This window comes from Equus caballus, chromosome 3, assembly GCF_041296265.1.
Source record: "Equus caballus isolate H_3958 breed thoroughbred chromosome 3, TB-T2T, whole genome shotgun sequence".
In the NCBI taxonomy this organism is placed as follows: domain Eukaryota; kingdom Metazoa; phylum Chordata; class Mammalia; order Perissodactyla; family Equidae; genus Equus; species Equus caballus.
This window is the reverse complement of record NC_091686.1, coordinates 3,067,743-3,089,885: the sequence shown is the minus strand read 5'-3', so window position 1 is coordinate 3,089,885 and position 22,143 is coordinate 3,067,743. Positions and strand designations below refer to the sequence as shown.

At 42.5% G+C, this 22,143-nt stretch overlaps 1 protein-coding gene and 1 long non-coding RNA gene across 5 annotated transcripts in view; one reads left to right on the top strand and one right to left on the bottom strand.

The window, feature by feature from the left end:
• Window positions 1-21,292, top strand: part of LOC138923352 (uncharacterized) — a 42,244-nt gene extending 20,952 nt beyond the window's left edge. The window contains exons 3-5 of the long non-coding RNA XR_011436840.1: window positions 15,804-15,921; window positions 17,210-17,329; window positions 19,376-21,292. This is a non-coding gene — a long non-coding RNA (uncharacterized lncRNA). The remainder of the gene's footprint in view (window positions 1-15,803; window positions 15,922-17,209; window positions 17,330-19,375) is intronic.
• Window positions 329-22,143, bottom strand: part of HEATR3 (HEAT repeat containing 3) — a 34,649-nt gene continuing 12,834 nt past the window's right edge. For all 4 annotated transcript variants that reach the window (XM_023636934.2, XM_070261783.1, XM_070261782.1 and 1 more), the window contains 8 exons: window positions 19,753-19,843; window positions 19,486-19,643; window positions 19,129-19,211; window positions 18,039-18,175; window positions 12,962-13,050; window positions 5,925-6,068; window positions 3,338-3,514; window positions 329-1,113 (listed from right to left, as the gene is read on the bottom strand). In XM_023636934.2, coding sequence (XP_023492702.1) covers window positions 991-1,113; window positions 3,338-3,514; window positions 5,925-6,068; window positions 12,962-13,050; window positions 18,039-18,175; window positions 19,129-19,211; window positions 19,486-19,643; window positions 19,753-19,843 — 1,002 coding nt within the window. In that variant the 3' untranslated portion in view covers window positions 329-990. The remainder of the gene's footprint in view (window positions 1,114-3,337; window positions 3,515-5,924; window positions 6,069-12,961; window positions 13,051-18,038; window positions 18,176-19,128; window positions 19,212-19,485; window positions 19,644-19,752; window positions 19,844-22,143) is intronic.

The window sequence follows — 22,143 nt, the reverse complement described above, 5'->3', positions numbered from 1 at the left end:
GCCTATACTGGGCACTGGGCCTGTCATCAGGGCAACTGAGATCAACCAGTGAAAGCGGTCAAATCTCCACCGACAACTCCTGTGAACAGGCAAACGGATGGAAACAGCTGGTCCAGGGCTCCTCTCTGACACTATGCACACTGAAGCCCTTCCCTCGCTCCAGCCGTCACCCTATTACCTCAAGGACATTGAGAGTCATGCTGGAGATGCCTGCTGCAAGTCTTGTTTTTAGTATCTCACATGCATTTGAAGCAATATCCATTAGCAAGCTAACTCCCAGGAATGGGGTTATCTGGTATTTAAAAAAAGATTTTGTAAGACACAAAGCTTTCAATTCAAAAGTTATTTATTAAAAAATATTTTCTCATAATTCTGATCAAATTAAACAAGGAGTGATGTTACAAAGCGGTAACTGATCAGATCCGCTTGTGGAGAGGATGACAATGACCTCATTAGCTCATTAGTATACTCCATCTACTAAACAGTGGAACAGAAATTCAACTCATTCACTTCTTCACAAAAGGTAAGCCTAATTGGTATACTTCATACAAAAACATTTTATAAAGCTTGTCATCATATTTTAGTCAAAGATCGAGTGAATATAAAATGATACTGGCTTAAAAGATCATCCAAACAAGGCTCTGGATTTTCCTTTTTGCAAAATTCAAGGGAAACATGATTGTTTGGAAGTTTCTTCACTGCTCACAAAGAACCACCTGAGATTCCTTTGTTTCCACGCCTCCATTCCTTCTGTTTCCCGGGATTAAAACACGCTGGAAACATAATTTAGAGAGCATTGGAAAAGCCACAGATCCCAGAGCTTAAAAAAAGTTTCTGACAGGTTTTGAAGTTTTTATGAACTTCAAAATTAATGTACAGAAATACAGGCATTAAAAATGACTTTCAGAAGTGTACACACTCGAAGGAAACCCTTTGGTGTTCCTCAGCACTCAACACTTTGAGGCAAGAGATGGTCTCTTTTGCAAAGGTTCAAGAAGTCAGTCTTTTCTCCACAGCTTCCTGGTAAGTGATAAACCTTCTCAAATTCATCTTCACGTTGTCGAGGACACCCAGCTGATCTGGACTGTATTTACCTCTCCCTTCTTTTCGTATCTGCCAAAAAATAACATGTCATTTGGTATATATTACTAATTCTGTTAAATAAAGACAGCATTTAATTTGGGGCACATTCAACCATTTTCTGAAAAAGACAGCTGCCAGAATGTGGTAAAAACATTCTTACTTCCAAGGTGAATGGAACACAGTACATGAGCATAAAGATAAATTAAGATCGTGCACCTTTTAAATGACAGTTACAAAGACGGCTGAATCGCAGACGTAAAGAGAGGGTTTTGTGTTATGTGCACTGCACCTCGCGCCCCGTCTAGAGCAGCGGTTCTCACATTTCAGGGCGCCACAGCGTCCAGAAAGCTTGTTACAAACAGACGGGTGGACCCGTCCACAGAGCCGCTGATTTTCAGTAGGCCTGGAGGCGGGCCCTGAGGATTTGCACTGCTAACAGTAATCAAGTGCTGCTGCTGGGGCGGGCACGGGGCACTTCTGAGAACCAGGGCTCTAGAGAAGCTCTTTAGTCAAACGCACTGTATTGTGTTTAAATGCAATTTGGGGCTAAATATATATTGAATAGCCTTTAATGAAATTGTGGCTTCATTCACAAAGGAGCTTCATATAAAAAACTACAGGCTGATCTCCTGGCTAACAAAGAAATTTCATTAGGGCTTTATACCTCTGAGAAAAGAAAAACGCTTAATTAAATATTATTACCATAGCAATGCGTATAAAGTAGAAAAATCAATCAGGACAACAGGCCTTCCAGAGGTTCGCGTTACTTCCTAGTTCATAGTTCACACCCCTCCTTTCTAGGCACTTGCTCCTGCAGTTCGCCGGCTCTAACCACGTCTGCCTTCCCTGCAGTTGCACGGAACTGGGGGAGACTGTCTCCTTCCTATCCTGCAGACTCCTTTCTCAGCAGGGCAGAGGGCCTGGGACTCTCAAGAACTGTGGACGTGCTCCATGTACTGGTATGGAAATCTCTCCAGGAGACAGTAAGTTAAGGAAAAACACAGGGAGTGCAGGGCTGTGAATATACTATGCTACCCTTTGGATAATAAGGGGGAAAATACTAATGTCCATTAGTCTTTGCTTAGAGAAACACCACTCCATTTGGTACATATGAGGCAGGTAAGAGGTGGGAATAAAGCCTCTCACTGCTGAAAAAACTGCAGGCTTGAGCAAAGTATAATTAAGAGCAAACCGTTCAATTTCTTCCCCCTGAATTAAGTCACCGACTGGTGAAGCTTAACTCAAATGTTAGCCACTTTTATTACATTTTTAAATGTAACATGCCAAAACATGAAAATGCTAAAAACAAAGCAAAATTCACACTCTTAAACAAACACTGACTTCAATGTGGTGATGACAGAATGTGTATGGTGTGTGTTCCTGTTTTTCTTTTCTTCTGGAAAAGAAAACTATTTTTTATGCCTTAAAGAAATTCCAGAAAATTAAAATTTCCAGACACACCATCACATTCACCTAAAAACTTATCACAGAGTTCTCTCCATGAGAACTGAATTTTGAGCTAGAACCTTGTTAGATAAAAGCAATACATATTGGAAAACAATAAAAGTAAGCTAATATTTCATCAAAACCTGTACTCTCTTGACAAAGACTTAAGAGAAAATGTTTAAAATCTAAAAGCAAAAAATACAAATATTTTTATTTCTTAGTGACATAGGAAAAACTGATGTTTAGATAAGAGGAGAATGGCAAACTTCAACTTGCAGACACGTGAGTCAAGGCTGCTTTTAAAATTCCTCGTTGCTCTTCCCCCTGCCGCCAAAGAGTACTAAAAATTATTTTCTGACTCAAAGTTAGGTTTGATGCTTCTGATGAAACATAAATAAATAAAATGGCTAAGGAAAGTAGCTACATTCTCCAGTACAGACCAGCTGGGAGTTTGCCTTTTCTTCAGGGCACCAAAGGGAAACAGTCATGAAAATGAAATGAAGCTAGAATGATTACAAGGCAAAATACAGTCCAATGTGCGTGAAAGTGCTCTGTCGGCTGCAGACACAGTGCTCCCTGTGGGCAGCACTGTCAGCAGCACTAAACTGGTGCAGAAAGAGGAACCTGCCAGACCCCGTGTGGGCTCAGGCCCCGGTGATTCGGCAGCAAGGATGCTGAGCTGCCCAGCCCGCAGGCGTCCACACAGACGAGGCAGCGCCGCGGGAGGCACTGGGACTGCGTGGAGGGGGCCACTCGCCCTTTCACAGACTGCTGACACTTAAGATTTCCAAATAAAATGGCTACATGCCTTCATTCTGAAGACTGGCTGGAATTCTTTCAGAGCAGAGAACAATTTAATTTGAACTGAGGCCCTTTCAGCTTCTTTACCGTCGGCAAAAACATCAAAGAGGGCGTCCAGAGCTTCTCCTGCCACAACCAGGGAAGGGTCTTTGGTGGCCACCTCCAGCAGAAGGCACCCGATGGTCTGGGGACAACAAAACGCACTGTCACCGTACAACAGTCTAAGGTCAGCTTCCAAAACAAGTGCTGACTTTAAATGTGGCAATAATTTATGCATAATATTATATATAAAAATGCCAGGGAAAAATTAAAGCTTTGAAAAGACTAAAGATTAAAGACAGCATATATTTATAAATATACCAAGATCAATTAAACATTAGAGTTTATATTCCTAAATAAAATGAATTAAGATCCATAAACGAGATATGAAAAATTGATTTTGGAAATTATTAAATTTTCCCCTCTATCTTCCTCAAAAAGGCTTTCCCCATGGTGTCAAAATGCATAGAAATATTCAGAAAAAATTCTGCTTTTTAAATTAATGACAAACACTCTAGGACAATTTAAAAACCCCACAACACTTACCTAATTTTGCTTCACTTGTAATGATTTTTAACATCCACCCATTTTTTCACAACTAGCTAGGTGATGAACAGACCATTTCTAATCTGCAAAGAACTGTTCAAGAGTGGATTTGTTTCATTTTGGCTGCTCTGCGTCACCTTTTGTGTCTTAAGGGTGATGTGCTCGTCCGGCATCACGGGTGGGAGCCTGGAAATGCTGAGTACCCCGAGTCCAGGCTCTGGCTCTACCGTAAATAACAGTTGACTCCTGGACAGTCCACTAGCCCCTCTGGGCCTCAACTTTCTCATCTGAATTTAAGTGGGCTAGATAACCGCTAAGATAGTGCTTAGATTTAGTATCCTATAATATAACATGAAGCACACAGCATCACCTATGAAGCAGTTTTATTATAAAGATGAATCTGAATCTGAATCTAATCTGGCCTTTAGACCTAACTTCCAGTTTGCAGGAAACACAGAGGATAAAGGACAAACTCAACACCACAAGGCGGCAGTGAGACAAACCCACGAGGCTGGACACTCCGTGGGCAACGACGACAGCATGCAACTCAACGACCCAGCAACTGAGGACGAAACAGGTGGCACTGGGTGGTGCCGGGGGAGAGCTCTTCTAGACTGAGAGAGGCCTAAAGACCCCAAACCAAGCATGGCATGTGCACTTGACTTAGATCCTAGCTGAAACAAGCTATCTGTAAAGAGAGAATTTTGGGACAACTGGAAAAATCTGAATATGGACCAGGTATCAGACATATTAAGAAACAACTGTTAACTGTGTAAGGAGTCATAATGGTGGCTACATAAGAAACTGTCTCTGTTTTAAGACATGCAGTGAACCACGAAGGGCAAAATACCATGATGTCTTTAATTTACTGTAACATACCCAGCAAGGAAACTCTATGATGTACATATGATCGAATACTAACGGCTGTTAAGTACACTTGACGGGCATACAAAATTCAGTGTACTTTCTGCTTCATGCTTGGAAAGATGACTAAGTAACAACATTTAAAGACTATTACGTTCTGCCTGAGTAAAGACTGCTGTTCCTCTAAAGTGAGGCCTTGGAAGTTCTCATCTTAAGGGGCGGAGGTGGCACATACACACACCCACCTGAGTACGTGTGCGCACACACAGCCACACTCTCGCTCACTTCTGGGGCTGCCTATCAAAAATCTCTGGAATGATACAGAACAAACGGGTGCCAGCAGCTGCCTCTCTAGAGCTGAACTGAGGGACTAGGAGTTTCGAGTGGAGAGGAGCCCTTTCACTATATTATTCTTTTCTGTTTTTCTAAATGTTTTGCTATGTGCATGTATCATCTTTTCAGAATAAGGGTCTTAAAATATTTGGTTATCATTGTAAAGTACTTAGTAAGTTAAGAAGTGCTTTCTAGTAATTGGCTTATTTCCCATTAGGCAGTAATAACACTCCAGCAATGACTAGCACAAGGAAGGGTAATTTTACTATTCCTGTCCGTTTAGCTACTCGTGATGCTGCATCTCTAGCAGTGCAGCTCCTGAGCAACTGTGCTGGAAGCAAATATGTTGAGTGAGTTCCTTTGGTATTGGCACTACCAGAGCTGCTGCTTAAAATGTATGGAGTGTCTTAGAGTGAACTGTGTGGTGTTGGCTGGTATGTGCTTCAGCCTGGTGTGCTAAGAAAACTGGGCGGACTGCTCCTTCATCACAGGAGACTATGATGTGCACACATTTTATGTGACAGCAAAGGCAGAGGAATCTTTAACGATTTTGAACTTGGCCTTTCACTGAAGACAAATTTACTTTTGAAAAAACAGTTCCAGAGTAAAGTTAAGTGGAAAACTGTGGCTCAACTTTCCAAGCAGCTGTCTGAGGCATGGAGTGACATCAAGCCGAGGGTCTATCTTAATAATACACCTTAGGAAGCAACTTCTTGATATGACTTCTCACGTCCATGCAAGTTTTTAAAAATGCATACTCTTCCCCCATTTCTAATTATTTACCATTTTAGGTTGGAAGCATATTACTTTACCTTAAGAGTTTCGAGTGTACCATCTTCTTTGGCAAGGACACTCCCAGTGATTCCTAAAATACTAACAACATTTACTCTAACCCCGACATTACTACTGTGAATGCCTGCTTTGCACAGCGTCATCAGCTGATCAGGAGTCATACACTGTTGAAAGAGAAGAAGAGAGCATTTACAGTGTTAAACTCAACCAATTCCAATAGAATGTGAAACAGGATTGACAGGAATCTCTTCTATAGGCTGCACAATTAGAACAGAGAAGCAACCACACGTTTTAATCACTCCCAAATGCAGCTGGGAATCCTGAACTGCGAGGGGGCTGTTCGCGTCACTGTCATTCAAGCTACCCCAGCTGGAAGCTACCCCAGGCTTCAGCTCCTGGTAGTTTCATTTGAAGAGACTTTCATTGAGATGTACACAGACTAAAGAGATTCTAATGTCTTTTTAACATTGATCATAAAAAACGTAAATAGGATCACGTTGCTTTAATAAAAACTGGTGGGATCTATACAAGGCGAGAACATACTCTGAGATGTATGTGCTATGGTAAATTATTAAAGATCGTAAAAACCGTTAAATTATACAGCGCTGCCACCATGGAGTGATCCTTTTCATTTTAAGCTAATGTGAACACACACGCGGACAGAGGTTCCGAGAGAAAGAGCGAGTGTGGCGTGGCCAGGCCGCCACGTGTGGGCAGCAGCAGAGTGTGGTGATGAAGGCCTGGGATTTGGAGCCTGACGTCTCAGATCCAAATCCCGGCCCCACTACTTCCCACTCACACGCCAGCACGAGTCAGTGACCCACTAGATTCCCCACGTCCCCATCGGGAACATGGGGACAGGCGAAGTAACCTCCCTACAGAGTTACTGCGAGGAGTAAATAATGCGTACACAGCCCTCACTCCGTCTTCGCTGTTATTACCTATAGCAGTACTGAACAGTTCTAATCCTCAAACTCATTTCTGAATCATTTGCATTGCTACTGCCAAATCTAGAGGTAACAGCTAGCAGGCCCACATTTCTCAGAAAATACTCTCATGAAAAAAATTCCACCAACTCTTCTTGATGGCTGGGCCGAGGCTGCCGTGAACAGGAAGGGTGCGCTGTGCAGCACCAGCACGGCTCACAAGCGTAGGCGGCCCAGCGTGTACAGACCCGCGAGGTGCAGAGCACAGGGCAGCAGCACAGCTGTATTCGCTCCTGGTGCCGTCACTCAGCAACCTAGTCCTTTATGTCCTCTCCACAGAACGCACTGGAGAGCCAGGCTCCTTCTTGCTCATGCCAACCTGAGAATGCATGATCTTAAGACATATGAATGGGTCACTGTGCACGGGCTTTGAGGAATTTTCTTTAAACATCTGGTTGACCCAGTAAGCTACTGTCCGAACACCACGGGAAAATCAATGAAAAACTTCATATTCCTATAGGCCCTACATAGAGTTTTCAGATCCTCTCAATAGCCACACAGCAGGGCAGGCATTATTACCATTCTCATTTCACAGAAACTGAGGGTCAAAAATTACGTTCTTAGAAAAAATTCTCAAATATATAAAGAAAATTTTTTTTTTTTTTTTTTTTTTTTAGTGATTCAAAGCAATTTATTTCTTGATAACCTATATTCCAATTAGTGGCAGAGATAGATGGTGGTGACGTCTCTGTTCCATGTTACCTTCAGTGAACCAGACTGATAAATGCTTTATCTTCAACATCAGGCTTTCAAAGTCCCCCAGGGCATTGACACACAGCTGGCAAAAGGTGAGGGTAGGGGAATGAAGTTTTTAAAGGACCAAGCTTAGGAGTGGCATTCCTTAAAGAAAAATTTTTTTAAATAAAAAGTTTATATTAGAAGCCAATAGCATACTATATTTAACAGTGAAACAGCAGACAGTCCCATTAAATTCTGGACAAGATAAAGTTTTGGGAGCACCACTCTAGAAGAGTGGCCGGCCATGGAGTGACTAAGGGAGGAGGAAGACAGGAACACTGGAGAAAAGGAGGCCAAGAGCTGCGAAGCCGTTACCGGAAAGGGCATCTGCGTGGACAGTAAAGTCACCTAGAATTGTGACAGGACTAGTGAAGAGTTACAGAGCCCAACAGCAGGAATCTTCAAGAAACAGGAAGTGCCTCAGAGGGCAGCAGATGACTGCAACCAAGAGAAGCGGGTGGGACGGTCTGATGACGTGTTAATCAAACTGGGGGATTGTAGGAAGAGCAAGGATGGTTTTGAACAGCGGTTCTCAAACTTTAGTGTGTGGGAGAATCACCCGGAGAACTTGCTAAAACATGGATTGCTGGGCCCTCCCCAACGTTTCTGCTTCAGTAGACTGAGGTAAGGCCCTAGATTTGCTCTTACATACAAAGACGACTACCAACCCAATAGCAAAGCTGGTGAAAGACAGGAACGGTCACAGAAAAAGAGATGCAAAGGCCCTTAAAACACACTAAAAGATGTCCAACCTCCTCATAATAAGAGAAATGCAAATTAAAGTTGAGATATAATTTGTCACCTAGCAATTCAGTAAAAATCCAACATTCTGACAACCCACCCTGCTGGTGAGGCTGCGGCAAAAGAGGCACTCTCCAACACGGCTGCGGGGGCTCGCCATGGCTGACCTGAGGAGGAGACCACAGCAATGCGGAAACACTGCAATCCGTCCCCTCTCCACCCCAGCAAGCCCACTCCTAGGGATCTATCCCAAAGACACAACAGCAAAACACAAAACAACATCTGTAAAAAAGCTATTCCTTGCAGTGCTGTTTATAATAGCAAAAGACTGAAAATTACTCAAATAGCCATCAGTAGCGGACAGGCTGAATAAATATGGAACATCTACCCAATGGAGGAATACGAAGCTGTAGAAAAAAAAAACGACATCTATATACTATGATGATTGGAAAGGGAGAGAAGAAGAGCAAGGTGGAGAGCACTACTTTTAAGAAAAGGGGTGAAATACAAACATATATATACTGGCTTATGTTTTCAAAAAAAGAACAAAAGAATGATAAATCAAAACCCAAGGGGCCGGCCCCAGTGTGGAGTGGTTAAGTTTCGCGCCCCACTTCAGCGACCCAGGGTTTCCCTGGTTCGGATCCTGGGCACGGACATGGCACCACTCGTCAGGCCATGCTGAGGAGGCATCCCACATGCCACAACTAGAAGGACCCACAACTAAAAATACACAACTATGTACTGGGGAGCTTTGGGGAGAAAAAGGAAAAATAAAATCTTTAAAAAAAAAAAAACCTAAAAAGGATGATTATCAACGGCAGAAAGAAAAGAACAGGGCAAAAGGGATAGAAGCTAGACCTCTCTAAATATCTTTCTTGAATAAAGTACACGTAATGTAAAGTGTACCATCTAACCATTTTTAAGCGCACAGTTCAGTGGCAGTACGCACATTCACATTGTTGTGCACCCATTGCCACCACCCACACCTCCATTACCTTCTCATCATCCCATATGGAAACCGTCCCCACGAGGCCCTGACTCTGCTCCCCCTCTCCCTCAGCCCTGGTAACCACTACTCCACTCCTTCCTGCCTCTGAATCCAACTACACCAGGCACCTCAAAGTGGAATCATTCACTCCCTGTCCTTTTGTGCCTTCAAGGTTCACCCATTCTGTAGTACGTACCAGAATTCCATTTCTTTTTAAAGTGAAAAATATTCCATTGTACGTATATACCATATTTTTCTCTATCTCTTGCTTCAGTTTTAACTCTGAAACTGTAATTATTTTTTATAATTAAAAAATAAAAACTAAAGCAAACAAAAAACGTCTCAAAAAATAAAAAGCTGCAACAACTGAAGCTAAGTTTATAACAAGACACATAGAGAATTTTTTTAAGCAACTTTAAAACACAGCAATTGGACCGTATAGTCCTAGAGGGATTTTCCTAAGGACGAGAAGAATCACAAAGAAAGCTGAAACTGCATTTGGCAGTGTACTGTTAGTAATCATAACAGCATTGTCATTTTGAAACAAATTTGAATTAAATACATTCTGTAGGATAAAGCAAATGATAATTTAAATATCACTAAGACGCAAAATTTCCAGGACCAAAAAGATACAATTATATAATCAAAAGTTAAGTAAAAATACTTTACTCTTTTTATTTAAACTGAAAATATCAGCATGAAATTATGATGTATTTTTATCTTCCTAAAAAATACTATTTCCACTTAGAAGGTCTAGAAGCAATCACACAGTAGCAGTAAGCACTCCAAAATTTAATTTCCCACCAAAGAAATCAGTGCTTCTTGAAAAAACTGATGTCAGGTTTTAAAGAGTAAAAGTACAAGATGAGTGTTGGACACGGCCTTGTGCCTGGAAGCTATCAAAACTGCTGGGTCCACGTCAAAGGGAGACAGGAGCCAAGCTGAACAGACTCCTAGCTAAGGATGGGACAACTTTTGCATCAAAAAGAATGACTACAATGGAATGAAACACAAATCTATAAAAACCCCTGAGTTATAATGATACTTAAAAAAAACCCACTTCACTGGTCACTTAGAGACTGGCTGGGGCACCAACTAATTATTCCAGAAAAAAGGGTGGGGGGAGAATCATACATTTATCTTGTCTTTTTTTGAATGAACTTTATTTCAAAATTACCAAATAATCAAAGACAGAAAGTTCTTATTTATAGAAGAAGCATAGCTAACAAATGTAAAAGGAATGACACAATTAGGATATCTCCATTTTGTAATGAAATGATGCATCTAGACCACAGCAATCACTGGGAGCTACAACCACTAAGTGAGCACGCTGATTAACCTTAACGTCAGTATCTTACGACATTATGTGATTTGTGATATAAAAGTAGGAACAACACCATGAATTGTTTTTGCCAAAAAAATCTGATCCGGAATCTAATTCAGGCTCTAGACCCAGCTCCTAGTTTACAGGAAACATGGGAGATAGAGGGACATACTGAACAATACCACTGCAGTAAACCAGCCGAATCTGAGAATGCAGAAGATGCTACAGCACAAGCGACAGCGTCCACAATGGATGAATAGCATGGGGAAGGGGGCTGGGCAGGGGAAAGGTTACAGATTAGGAGACCCAAGAATCCAGGAATACATTAAAAACCTCTGAGTTGCATACTTTAAACGGGTGAATTGTATGGTATGTAAATTAAATCTCACTAAAGCTGTTAAAAGCAACGAGTGGGATTCTGATTTAAACAAAGCAACTGAAAAAGACATTTTTAAGGCAATCAGGAAAACTGAACTCAGGCATATCAAATGATAAATTAAGAAATGTCTGGGGGCTGGCCCAGTGGTGTAGTGGTTAACTTTGCCCGTCTGCTTTGGTGGTCCAGGGTTTGCAGGTTCAGATCCCGGGGGCAGACCTAGCACCGCTCATCAGGCCACGCTGTGGCAGTGTCCCACATAAAATAGAGGAAGACTGGCATAGATGTTAGCTCAGCAGGAATCTTTCTGAAGTAAAAAGAGGAAGATTGGCAACAGATGCTAGCTCAGGGCCAATCTTCCTCACACACACACAAAACCAAAAGAAACGTCTGTTAATTTGGGGGTTAGGGGTAATGGTATTGTGGTTAAGTTCTCTAAAAGTTCATTTTCTTTCTTGTTTTAAAGATTGTTTTCCTTCTTCTTCTCCCCAAAGCTCCCCAGTACATAGTTGTATATTCTAGTTGTGAGTGCCTCTGTTTGTGCTATGCTATGTGAGATGCCGCCTCAGTGTGGCCTGACGAACAGTGCCACGTCCAGGACTGGGATCTGAACCAGCGAAACTCTAGGCTGCCAAAGCCGAGTGTGCGAACTTAACCACTTGGCCACGGGGCCGGCCCCTAAAAGTTCATTTTCTGTCACAGACACATAATGAAGCGCATAATAAAATATTTACGGGTGAAATAATATGACTTGCTTTAAACGACTCCAGGAAGCAAAACACAAAAATATAGGGGAGATGAATGAAACAAGAATGACAGGATGTTGAGAATCTGTTGACAGCTGGTGATAGAGCCTGCAGGTTCATTATACTATTATTTGCTTTTTGGAATGTTAGAAAATTTCCTTAATTAAAAAAAATAAAAGTGATAAGGCACCTATCACAGAGATGCAAATGGATCACTGTGGAGGGTCAGGAGGGCACGCTTGAAAATTTCTGTAATATAATGTTAAAAAAAGGGGGCCAGCCCCTTGGCATAGAGGTTGAGTTTGGCATGCTCAGCTTTGGGGGCCCAGGTTCACAGGTTCAGATTCCAGGCTCAGATCTACACTACTTGTCAGCCGTGCTGTGGCGGCAACCCACACACAAAATAGAGGAAGACTGGCACAGATGTTAGCTCAGGGCAAATCTTCTTCAGAAAAAAAAAAGTTAAAAAAATGACAAATGACATTCAGTAAAAATATTTACAACACATGTCAAATAAGTTAGATCAATAAAAATCTTCTATATGTATGTTGGTGGTGGTGGTGGGGAGAAGGAGAAGATCTTACTTTTTATTTAAAGCATTTTTATTTTCTTTTTACAAGGATTAATTGTACAAATGTAAATCCTTGTAAACCATAAAAATCATGCGGGGCCGGCTCCATGGCCGAGTGGTTAAGTTCATGTGCTCCGCTGCGGCCGCCCAGGGTTCGGGTCCTGGGCGCAGACATGGTACCGCTTGTCAGGCCACGTTGAGGCAGCGTCCCACATCCCACAACTAGAAGGACGTGCAACTAGGATATGCAACTGTGTACAGGGGGGGTTTGGGGAGATAAAGCAGAAAAAAAAAAAAAAATTGGCAGCAGTTGTTAGCCCAGGTGCCAATCTTTGAAAAAAACAGGAAGATTGGCAACAGTTGGTAGCCCAGGTGCCAATCTTTAGGGAAAAAAAAGAATTCTTATATAACAAAGGTTGAAGCAGATGAAATTCAAAGGGAAAAAAGAAAAAAATAAATAAAAAAATAAAAATCATGCATTACTCTGATAACAGAAACAAATACATAAAAAAAGTTAAGTAATGAATTTTGCCTCCATAATACATAATCTTTGCTAGTTTCACATAAACATTTAAAAATCTTACCTGAGAAATGTTCTTGGAGGCCATTGTTTGCAAAAGGGCCCTCAAGGCACTACTTATGGCTTCTAGAAAGTCAACATGTTTAGCAAAATCTAAAACACAAGAATGAAATATAAATTTGTCTTTCTCCAAGACATTCTGTAGAAAAAGAATCAAAACAAAGCATGTCAAATGTTAATACATGCTATAATTATAGAAACACTTGATATTTAAGCCAAAACTTCTAGTAAACAGCCCCGTGGGAACCATATACTTGCATTTGAAGGACGACTACCATTAAAATAACCATGACAGGGAGTGTTCTTCAGACAGTTCTTGGCTTCCAGACACTGGATTCTCATTTGACTCACCCTTTAGCATGTGACACACCTGAGCCAGCTTCTGCAGACTGAATTCAGCTTTTCAGAGATCACCATCACAGTGCTGGGCAGACCTAGAGTAGAGTCACCACGCGAGCAAGAGTGCTTCCTCGCCAGCCTGACCCACTGCCTAGCCAAGAGCTGTTGCTTGTGCAGTGGCCTGGCACTGGTTTTCAGTGATTTCTAATGTTTTCACTGATCCGACTTCCCCTTCTCTCCCCTGCCCATTTTACTCTTTTCTCACGGTCTCTTTTTCCCACGTGGGACAAACAGAACAAGAACAATAGACAGTTATGCTAACACCGTCACACAGAAGGGTGAGCAAGCCGGGGTGCGCTGGCTCCATAACCCTTTGGTGGAAAGGAAAAGTGACTGACTTGGCGTGGTAGATTTCATTTTACATAAATAGTCACAACAGTATTTCCAGTTCTGCATGATCTTCCAGAACCCTGCCCCTGCCATAAAGATGTGGAGTCTATTTTCCCTCCCCTTGAATCTAGGTGGCACTTTGTGACCTCTTCAACCAACAGAACACATTAAAGTGACAGGCCAGGTCACAAAAGGCAGCACGACTTCCACTGGCTCACGTGTGTGCCCTCTCTTCTCCCGACTCTTGCCCTGGGACTCAGCCCCCATGTGAGGAAGCCCGGGTCACATGAAGAGGTTACTTGTGGGTGTTCTGGCTGACAGCCCCAGCACCAACTGTCAGACACGTGCGGGAACAAGACTGCAGATGATGCTAACTCCTAGTTTTCCAGCAGAGGCCCTAAGCTAGGGTTTCTCAACCTCAGCACACTGACATTTTGGACCAGATCGTTCTTTGATGTGTGTATAGGTTCTCCTGTGCACTGTAGGATGTTTAGCAGCATCCCAGGCCTCTACCCTCTAGATACCAGCAGCAACCCCAAGTTGTAACAACAAAAAATGCCTCCAGACACTGCCAAATGTTCCTGGGGGGCAAAACTGCTCCCAGTTGAGAACCATAAGCCTAGACATTGTGAGTACAGACAAACCATCTCGGTTGTGCCCTGTCTAAATTCCTGACCTATAGAAGCCATGAGAAACAGCCTGTGATTATTGCTGTTTTAAGCTACAAAGTTTTGGGGTGATTTTTTATGAAGCAATAGATACCTTGGCTTTCTGCCCTGTGGTGCCCGGGACCCTATAAAGATTCTGACGCCCCTTTTTAGGCTGTCTGCATGAAAGCAGGGACAGCTTCTGCACAAATTTGATTCAAAGCTTACCATATTTTTGGCTCTCTCATTTTCAGCTCTGCATTACATAGAGCAGTGAGGCTTTCCCTAAGTATCACAGAACAGACAATGCGAGAGTTTTAGGGTCAGACAGACTGGGACGGATCCTGCCTTTGACAGGATGTAACCTCTCACTTCGTTTTGGTATCTGCTCAAATGTTACCTCCTCAGAGAGGACTTTCCACACAAACTGCCTAATGCAGCACCTCACACCATTCAGCTTCTATGTTTTTCTTCATAGCTGAAATTACATCAAAATTTTATTTACACGAGAATGCAAGCTCCATGAGCATAGTGGCCTTGCCCATCTTGTTCACATCTGTATCCCTCGGACCTCGAACAGCACATGGCATCAAGGAAGCGTTCAATAAATAACACATTAAAAGAATGAATGACCTTCAAGAAGTTTCTCAAGCTCCCTAAGTCTCAGCTTCCTCATCAGGAAGATGAGGTCAGAGCGCCGAGGTCATACAGCCTCGTACCCAACAGGCACTCAAAAACTGGTATCAAGTCGTTACCATCAAACTTCAAAAGTCACCACGCTGGCTCTGAAATGTACGTTGTATTTCTATTTGATTAAAGTTGTAAGTGTGGCCCTAGAAATTCATACTACACATAAAACGAGTCATGTTGTGAAGAACTCAATACAAACTAGAACATATCTCAGAATCAATTTTTTTCTGTCCTCCATTCTCAGGAAAATAAGCATTACCTTAGATTCAAAACTCTAATCTAAACAACACAACTGTTTTACACTATGTGTAATTCATACTCTGCCTGAATTAAGAAAAATATGTTGGCAATTTCTACTTAATTCACATTTCTGGTCATTTATCCAAATTGGGGAACGGAATTTCACATCATTCTGCCTTTCTGACAAATTCTCAGTAAAGGTCAACACAAGTGGTATTGTTAAAGAATATAAGTAAATGTCAAACGTGGTAACACGAAAAAGTAGAGACATTTAGCTTCATCCTACCCGCCAGATTCCCAGTAAGAGTTCACATATGTAGAATCCATAGGATAGGATTACCTCATTTAATAAATCCCAAATGTTTAGAAGGACTATACTGGAATATCATCTCCAAATATACGTGATTATCCTTTATCAAACAGTTCATTCAGATAAGAAGAGATTATGTCAAGAATAGCCCTGCAATTGGAATTTACTTTAAAATCAAAGTGTTTAATTCTATTTTCCCACAATTCAGAAACTTTCCATTATTTCCCCAGGGCTCAGCTTGGTACGGTCTTCCTGTGATCCTTCCGGGTGATAAACGAGCAAGCATCAATGACCACAAAAAGCAGCTGAACTGGGAGAAACACAGCGAAGTGCTTCTGTAGGGCAGAGGTACAGAATACGTGCATTTATTCCAAGTGAAATAAACCCTCCACGCTGCCTGGGGACGGGGCTTATGGTACCTTGATCAGATTTTCACTGAGAAAAGGCCCAGAGGGAAGAGAGGGCAGACTGTGGAACCAGAGCAGACGCGGTTCTCTCAGCTTAGACAGAGCTTGAAAGCAGCAAGAGGTAGGGTAGGTCCTGCTCGCGTGGGGCCTAGCAGTGTGCTACCACTCCCTGCAGGGAACCCATGGGAATGGGTGGATGCGAGTGGGCATGAGGAACAGCCATCCATCCCCTCCCCACCCCATGGAACATCCTGCTGGGCTAACGGGAGCTAGAATGCCAGCAAAAGTCAGATAAAACTACCCTCTTCCTGCCATACCATCCAGATTACGTCCAGGTTTATAAGGCCGGGAGAGAAATACAAAGCCACAGTCATAATCTGGCCAGCTCACACGGACAAGTGCCTGTGTACTCCAGAGCTGGCCCAGCCCTGGTTTGGAATGGGAATCGGGCTAGCACTGCACATATCCTGTCTATATCCTGTCTTTGGTACTGCGGGGCATGGCTTCACAAGATTATGCCAGTTAAAGAATGCACAGCTCGAGACCACCTGAAGACTCCACATTAACTGACAAACGTTGAAAAGTCAGTAGAGACAGAACAATAACTATATATGGGTTTCTGGATGTTCATTTACTTAATTTAAAAAAAACTAACCTAGAACTTCTAAAACATATGCCATTAAACACATAGCACCTCTTATGAACTGGACAGAGTGCAAAATAGATGTCTCTAGAACTGGGGAATATTCTTGAATGAATGCTTACACAGACACTTGTATTTTGTCAAAATTGACCATGTTTTGATCTCTTAAGACTTTCAACTGTTGGACATAATGTCGTGTCTGAGAAGGGGAAATGTTAAACAGTTTACAATGAAACATATGAACAATACACTGAAGGTGACACAGTGGAGTTAGATCTTATTTGGTGGTTAGATTCTAAACTTAGTGCAAAAAGCAGGTATTATACACCTTCAAGTTTACCCTCAAAAAACCCCTAAAGACATGTGAACCCGAGGAGCCGAGCGAGCAGATTCACACTCCCATGTTACCCTCACCCCAGACGCGCACGCTGGGTAGATTCACACTCCCATGTTACCCTCACCCCAGACGCGCACGCTGGGTAGATTCACACTCCCATGTTACCCTCACCCCAGACACGCACGCTGGGTAGAGTAACGTGGACAATTTTCCTTTAATGCATAACAGACTACCTTTCTTCTGTTTCAGTGTCTATCTGTCTTGTTCATTTGGTGTGAGCTCCCAGTTCAATGTAGCTAAGCCAAAGGAGATTCCACTACAACGAACTATGAAAATCTGTTAGAAGAGCATGCGTTAAACCTTGTACAGGCAAGTCATTTGAAAAAAATAATTAACCACATACAGTATGTCTCTCGGTTTTTATGGACAAATGAAATTAATCCACATCAGAGACCTGCAGCTTGGAGATTCAGCTCCTAGCATGTGAAGGTGTTTGAAGAAAGATATGTGTTAGGAAAAAGCAGAGTGCAGAACTGTGCGTATGGTATTCTACCATATGCCTTAAAACACACAGACACACTTTTATACTGAGAATTTGGAAGAATACACAAGAAACTGCTGACAGGGACTGGCTCTGGGAGAGGACCTGGATGGTGTGAAACAAAGGAGGGAGGCTTTCTACTTTATGATCTCAATAACTCTTGAATTCTGTAATACATGTATGCATTACCCAATCAAATGCAAATCAAATGGTTTTATATTTTAGAAAAATTAAAAATAGAGAATTACCAAAATATCTTAATGAGGCCTATATTTATGATATTTGTGATTCAGCCTTAACTGGCCTGACATAACTAGATGCAAGCAATTTTAATAAAAAAGAAAAATATGACCCATAGACTTGCTTGCACACCTTGTTTCGACTGTACCACTGGCAACTATAAATAAATGACTGCTAGTGTTTGGGAGAGGTTTCTGCAGGTCGGATGGCAAAGTATAACCACAAAGTCCAAATTTTTGTTCCTTCAAACTTCTGCTCAATCCGAGCAGTCTTTCACAACAAGCCCTCAGTATTTACCTGGCTGAGAAAAAAGCAGTTGTGACAGATGTTGGGCAAGGGCCTGAAGGGCTGGGGCTCCTCCCAGATGGTCCACGTCCAGGAGGGACACCAGACTCTGGAGACACACGAGGGCTCTGCACTGTATAGTGTTCATTCTGGAAGGAAGTGAGAGAATGCCGTCTGTCTCCCCACCAGTCACCCAACAGAAGCTGACATTAAAGTTGAACGTAAGCTTCAGGTTCTGACTGGAGTATCTGTAAGCAGGAAGTCTATGGCAGCCAGCAAAGAATCCTAAGGTGAACTGATAACCTACTACGTCAATTGCTTGAGCACTCAAGGCCTCTGAGGGACAATTCATTTACGAATCATAAGAAATCTGCTTTAGAAAAATTTCTACACATGGCATCTTTAAAATTATTTTGCATTGTGAAATATACATGAGTAAAGCTCTCAGTGCAGATACAGAGTTTAACAAACAGTTTATAAAGCAAACACTCATGCATCTGGGTAAGAAATCAACGCTGCCAGCACCCTCTCAGCCCCCCATCCCTTCCCTATCACACCCACCTCCCTGACCTCTAAAGGTGACCTCTATATATCTATATATAAATGTAGACATCTAGATCTAAAGATCACCAGTATCTGGACTTTCGTGGTAAACATTTCCTTGCTTTTCTTTATAAGTTCACCACCTACGGGTCCCTAAACAAAACAGTTTAGTGTTTTTGAACCTTGTAAACCCTGAATCGCAATGTGTATATTCTTCTGTGCCTTGCTTTCTTGCTCAACGTTATAAGTTGCATCCATGTTGTGCAGTTCTAGTTCAGATTCCTTTTACTGCTGTACGTATTCTACTGTATGATTATGTCAAAATTTATTTATCCATTCTGCCATTGATGGACACTGAGCTTGTTTCCAGGTTGGGGGACTGAACCACACTGCCGTGTACATTCTCATGTTTTACTGCATGTGCACACATTTCTCTCAGGAATAGACACAGGATTGGAGCTTCTGAGTCTGGGAGGAAGTCAGCATCTTCTATTTAATGGTCCTCTATTTCATATAATAACATAACGACAAATGGTTTTAAAAATAGAAAAGTTCTTACTTTCTAATCAAAGGTTTCCAAGTGGGGTTCCTAAAACATATGTCAACTGCAACGCTGTTTGGAAAGGCAGTTTTTTCAAAAACCTAGATTTAAAAAAGGCAGTAAAAGCAAAGGTTAAAGAGCAGAGTCATTTACATCCAATCCCTTTATAAGATCCTGACCTAGGACTTCTAAGTGAAATGGTTAGGCTTGACAAAGACACTCTTCAGCCTACTTCCTCTAGAGTGAATTCTGTTTTGTTCCCCAGGTCTTACTGTTCGCTACACCTGGAGTGGGAGCCTCTTTTGTATACAGAATGGAGAGCCTTCTCAAGCCTTTCCCACGCTCCATAGTGAGCCTAGACTGAAAAGAGGTTACCTTCTTTGGGATGAGGTGGCTGGTGAGAGCAGAGTGAACCTCGTGGCAGAGGCAGAGGGGAGACAGCAGCTGCCCGCCACCTTCACTGAAGGAATCCTCCATAAACGCGTCGCTTTCGTCGCTGCTAGACAGCTCTTCCCATTCATCGTCGGAAGCATCTGGGGAGAGTGCAAATCACACACAACTTTCAGAATATTTAAGAAAATCCTCTTGGAAGCGGCCTTCTCAGTCCAGGGGGAGAAGGTCGAAACGTGAACAGTAACCAACCTTCATTGCAGCACATGTTGACAATAAGTTCCAGAGCGGTCTGCTGAGCTGTCAGCAACGCCATGGTCTCTCTCAGCTCCTTGTCAGTGGGCTAAAAGAAAGCAAACAACCAACTCTCAAACATTTGGGAAAATACTTTTGCGTGCATTTCCTTAGCTAAGGCCTACTAGATGATTTCTGCATGTGGAATGCAGCAGGTGGGGGGTGGACAGGAGAAGAGCAGTGGTGAAGTGCTGGAAGCAGGAACAGGCACTCTGATTCCTTGGTGCTGAGGAGCACACGCGCCACTGTTGCCTGGGCCTCCATCCATCTGCATGGTCACTCGAAGTGTCGCTTAGTTAGTTGTGGAGGACAGATAAATATTCAGGAATTCTGAACTGAATTCACCCTGAAACTTAACCTAGTGTGTTAAGAAGGAGCTCAGCTCACTAAGGTTACAACGAGAGTTCACTTCAGACAGCAGGCACTTTACACAACAAACCTCTTAGACGCTCAGACGTCTTTCTGGAAAAGAGTGCATTAACGAGAACTACTAACAAGCCCTTAAACGACCAACAGAGCTTGGCTAAGGAGAAGAGCTTGCCTCCTGCTTTCTTTGAAGACCACAATAAAGCATTTCTTTAAGACTGAAGAACGAGGGGGACTTTTTCCTCTGGAAATAAATAACATGAACTTATCAATTACCATTCTTAAAATGGGCTGTGTAAATTTACATGACTTTAATTCTCAAGTCTCCTATGAAAAATGAAGTAGCTACATTTTATCATTTGAATATTTCCTAACTTCAACAGTTTTCTAATTGTCTTTTTAACAGCCACACAATATTCCACTAAATCGATGCACTATAATTTATTAACATTCCACCAGTGTGGACTATTTCAGATTATGTGGATATCTTATTTCCTCAGAAATACTGGGTCAAAGGTTAAAAATACATCTTTAGCTCCTGTGACATAGTCCCACTTTTTTTCCAGAATGTTCACACTCATTTATAATCCTCCAGCAACTTCTTTGTGCAGCAATTTTAATCCATGTTCAAAAAAAAAAAAAAGCAGCAAATTGCTAGTTCAATAGATGTAGCTCAGGAATCCCTGTACTTGTGTTCCTCTTACTGCTGGCAAGACTGTATATCAAAATTATTCCTATTTGCCTGTGTGTGATGCTCAACTACATAGACATTGATTAGAGCAGACTCACAGCTAAATAAGACATGCTGCTGCTGGGCGCTCGACCAGTTCAAACGTACAATCTGCCTTAGAGGAACTCTGAATTAAGCTCCACTTCTTTATATAACTCTCCTGCTCAGAACATTTTCCTGCTGCTTATTGTTATCAATCTGACATAAAGAACCAATCTAGATGAAATGTTACGACATCTGAGATTTGCTTCAAAATATTCAGTAGCGAGAGGGGAGAGTGGGTGGGGAAACAGATGAAATAAAACAGACTATGATTTGATAACTGATAACTGTGAAAGCTGGGAGGGGAGTACTCTGCTTTTGCGTATATTAAAACAACAACTTGGGTTGGTTCTTTCTTTACATTATTTGTGACTACACCTTCTTGAGTTAAATGATGCCATTAAGGATTTGGACTCCAAAGGACTCCTGCACAAGCCACGGGGCAGTGTGAAAGCCGGGAGCCGACGGACTGTAAATCTGCATTCCTGGCATGCATCAGCATGATGCCTAGCCCCCAGCTGGCACTTCAACATCGGCCCACTGACCAGCATGTCAATCATCCAGGCTACTCAGTTCCGTTAACAGCCTTTAAAAAGCAAGCTTTTGTTAGGAGAAAACACTGCACTGTATAGCACCAAAATTCTATTTTAAAATAATACTTAGGGAAGTCTCTCTTAAATTGCAGTTAAATTACCAGTACTTTTTAAACAGTGGCACTTAATCTTGGTAGACGAGGATCTCAATCCCCACTTACTCCCTCCAGGAGCCCCTTGGAAGCCAGGCTGGAGTTGGGGAAAATCCTCAGAGTGCCCTGCGCCCACTCCCAGCAGGGCGCCAGTTACTCCAGAGTTCCTGACAGCCCAACTCACTTCCACCTCCTCTCTGACAGGAATCCTGGTGGTGAGACATGGCACGTGTGCCCAGTCATGACGAGGTCAGTGCACTGCCGACAGCTGCACAGGTGCCCCAAGCCCTGATTTGGGATACTTGCCGTTGCACGTGTGGCTAAAGCTGTGTCCATCTCAGACCTACAGCTCACCCTTGCAGTGATGACCAAGGAGACGCTGCTAGGTGCTTTACAGCACCCCTTTGGGAGGACGAGGCGCACAGCTAGGCTCTACCCTCCTGTACTGACTCTAAATTCTACTCAACACTAACGCAGATGCACAGGTGAGACAAGGAGTAAATCTGGGGTTCAGATACGTACCCCC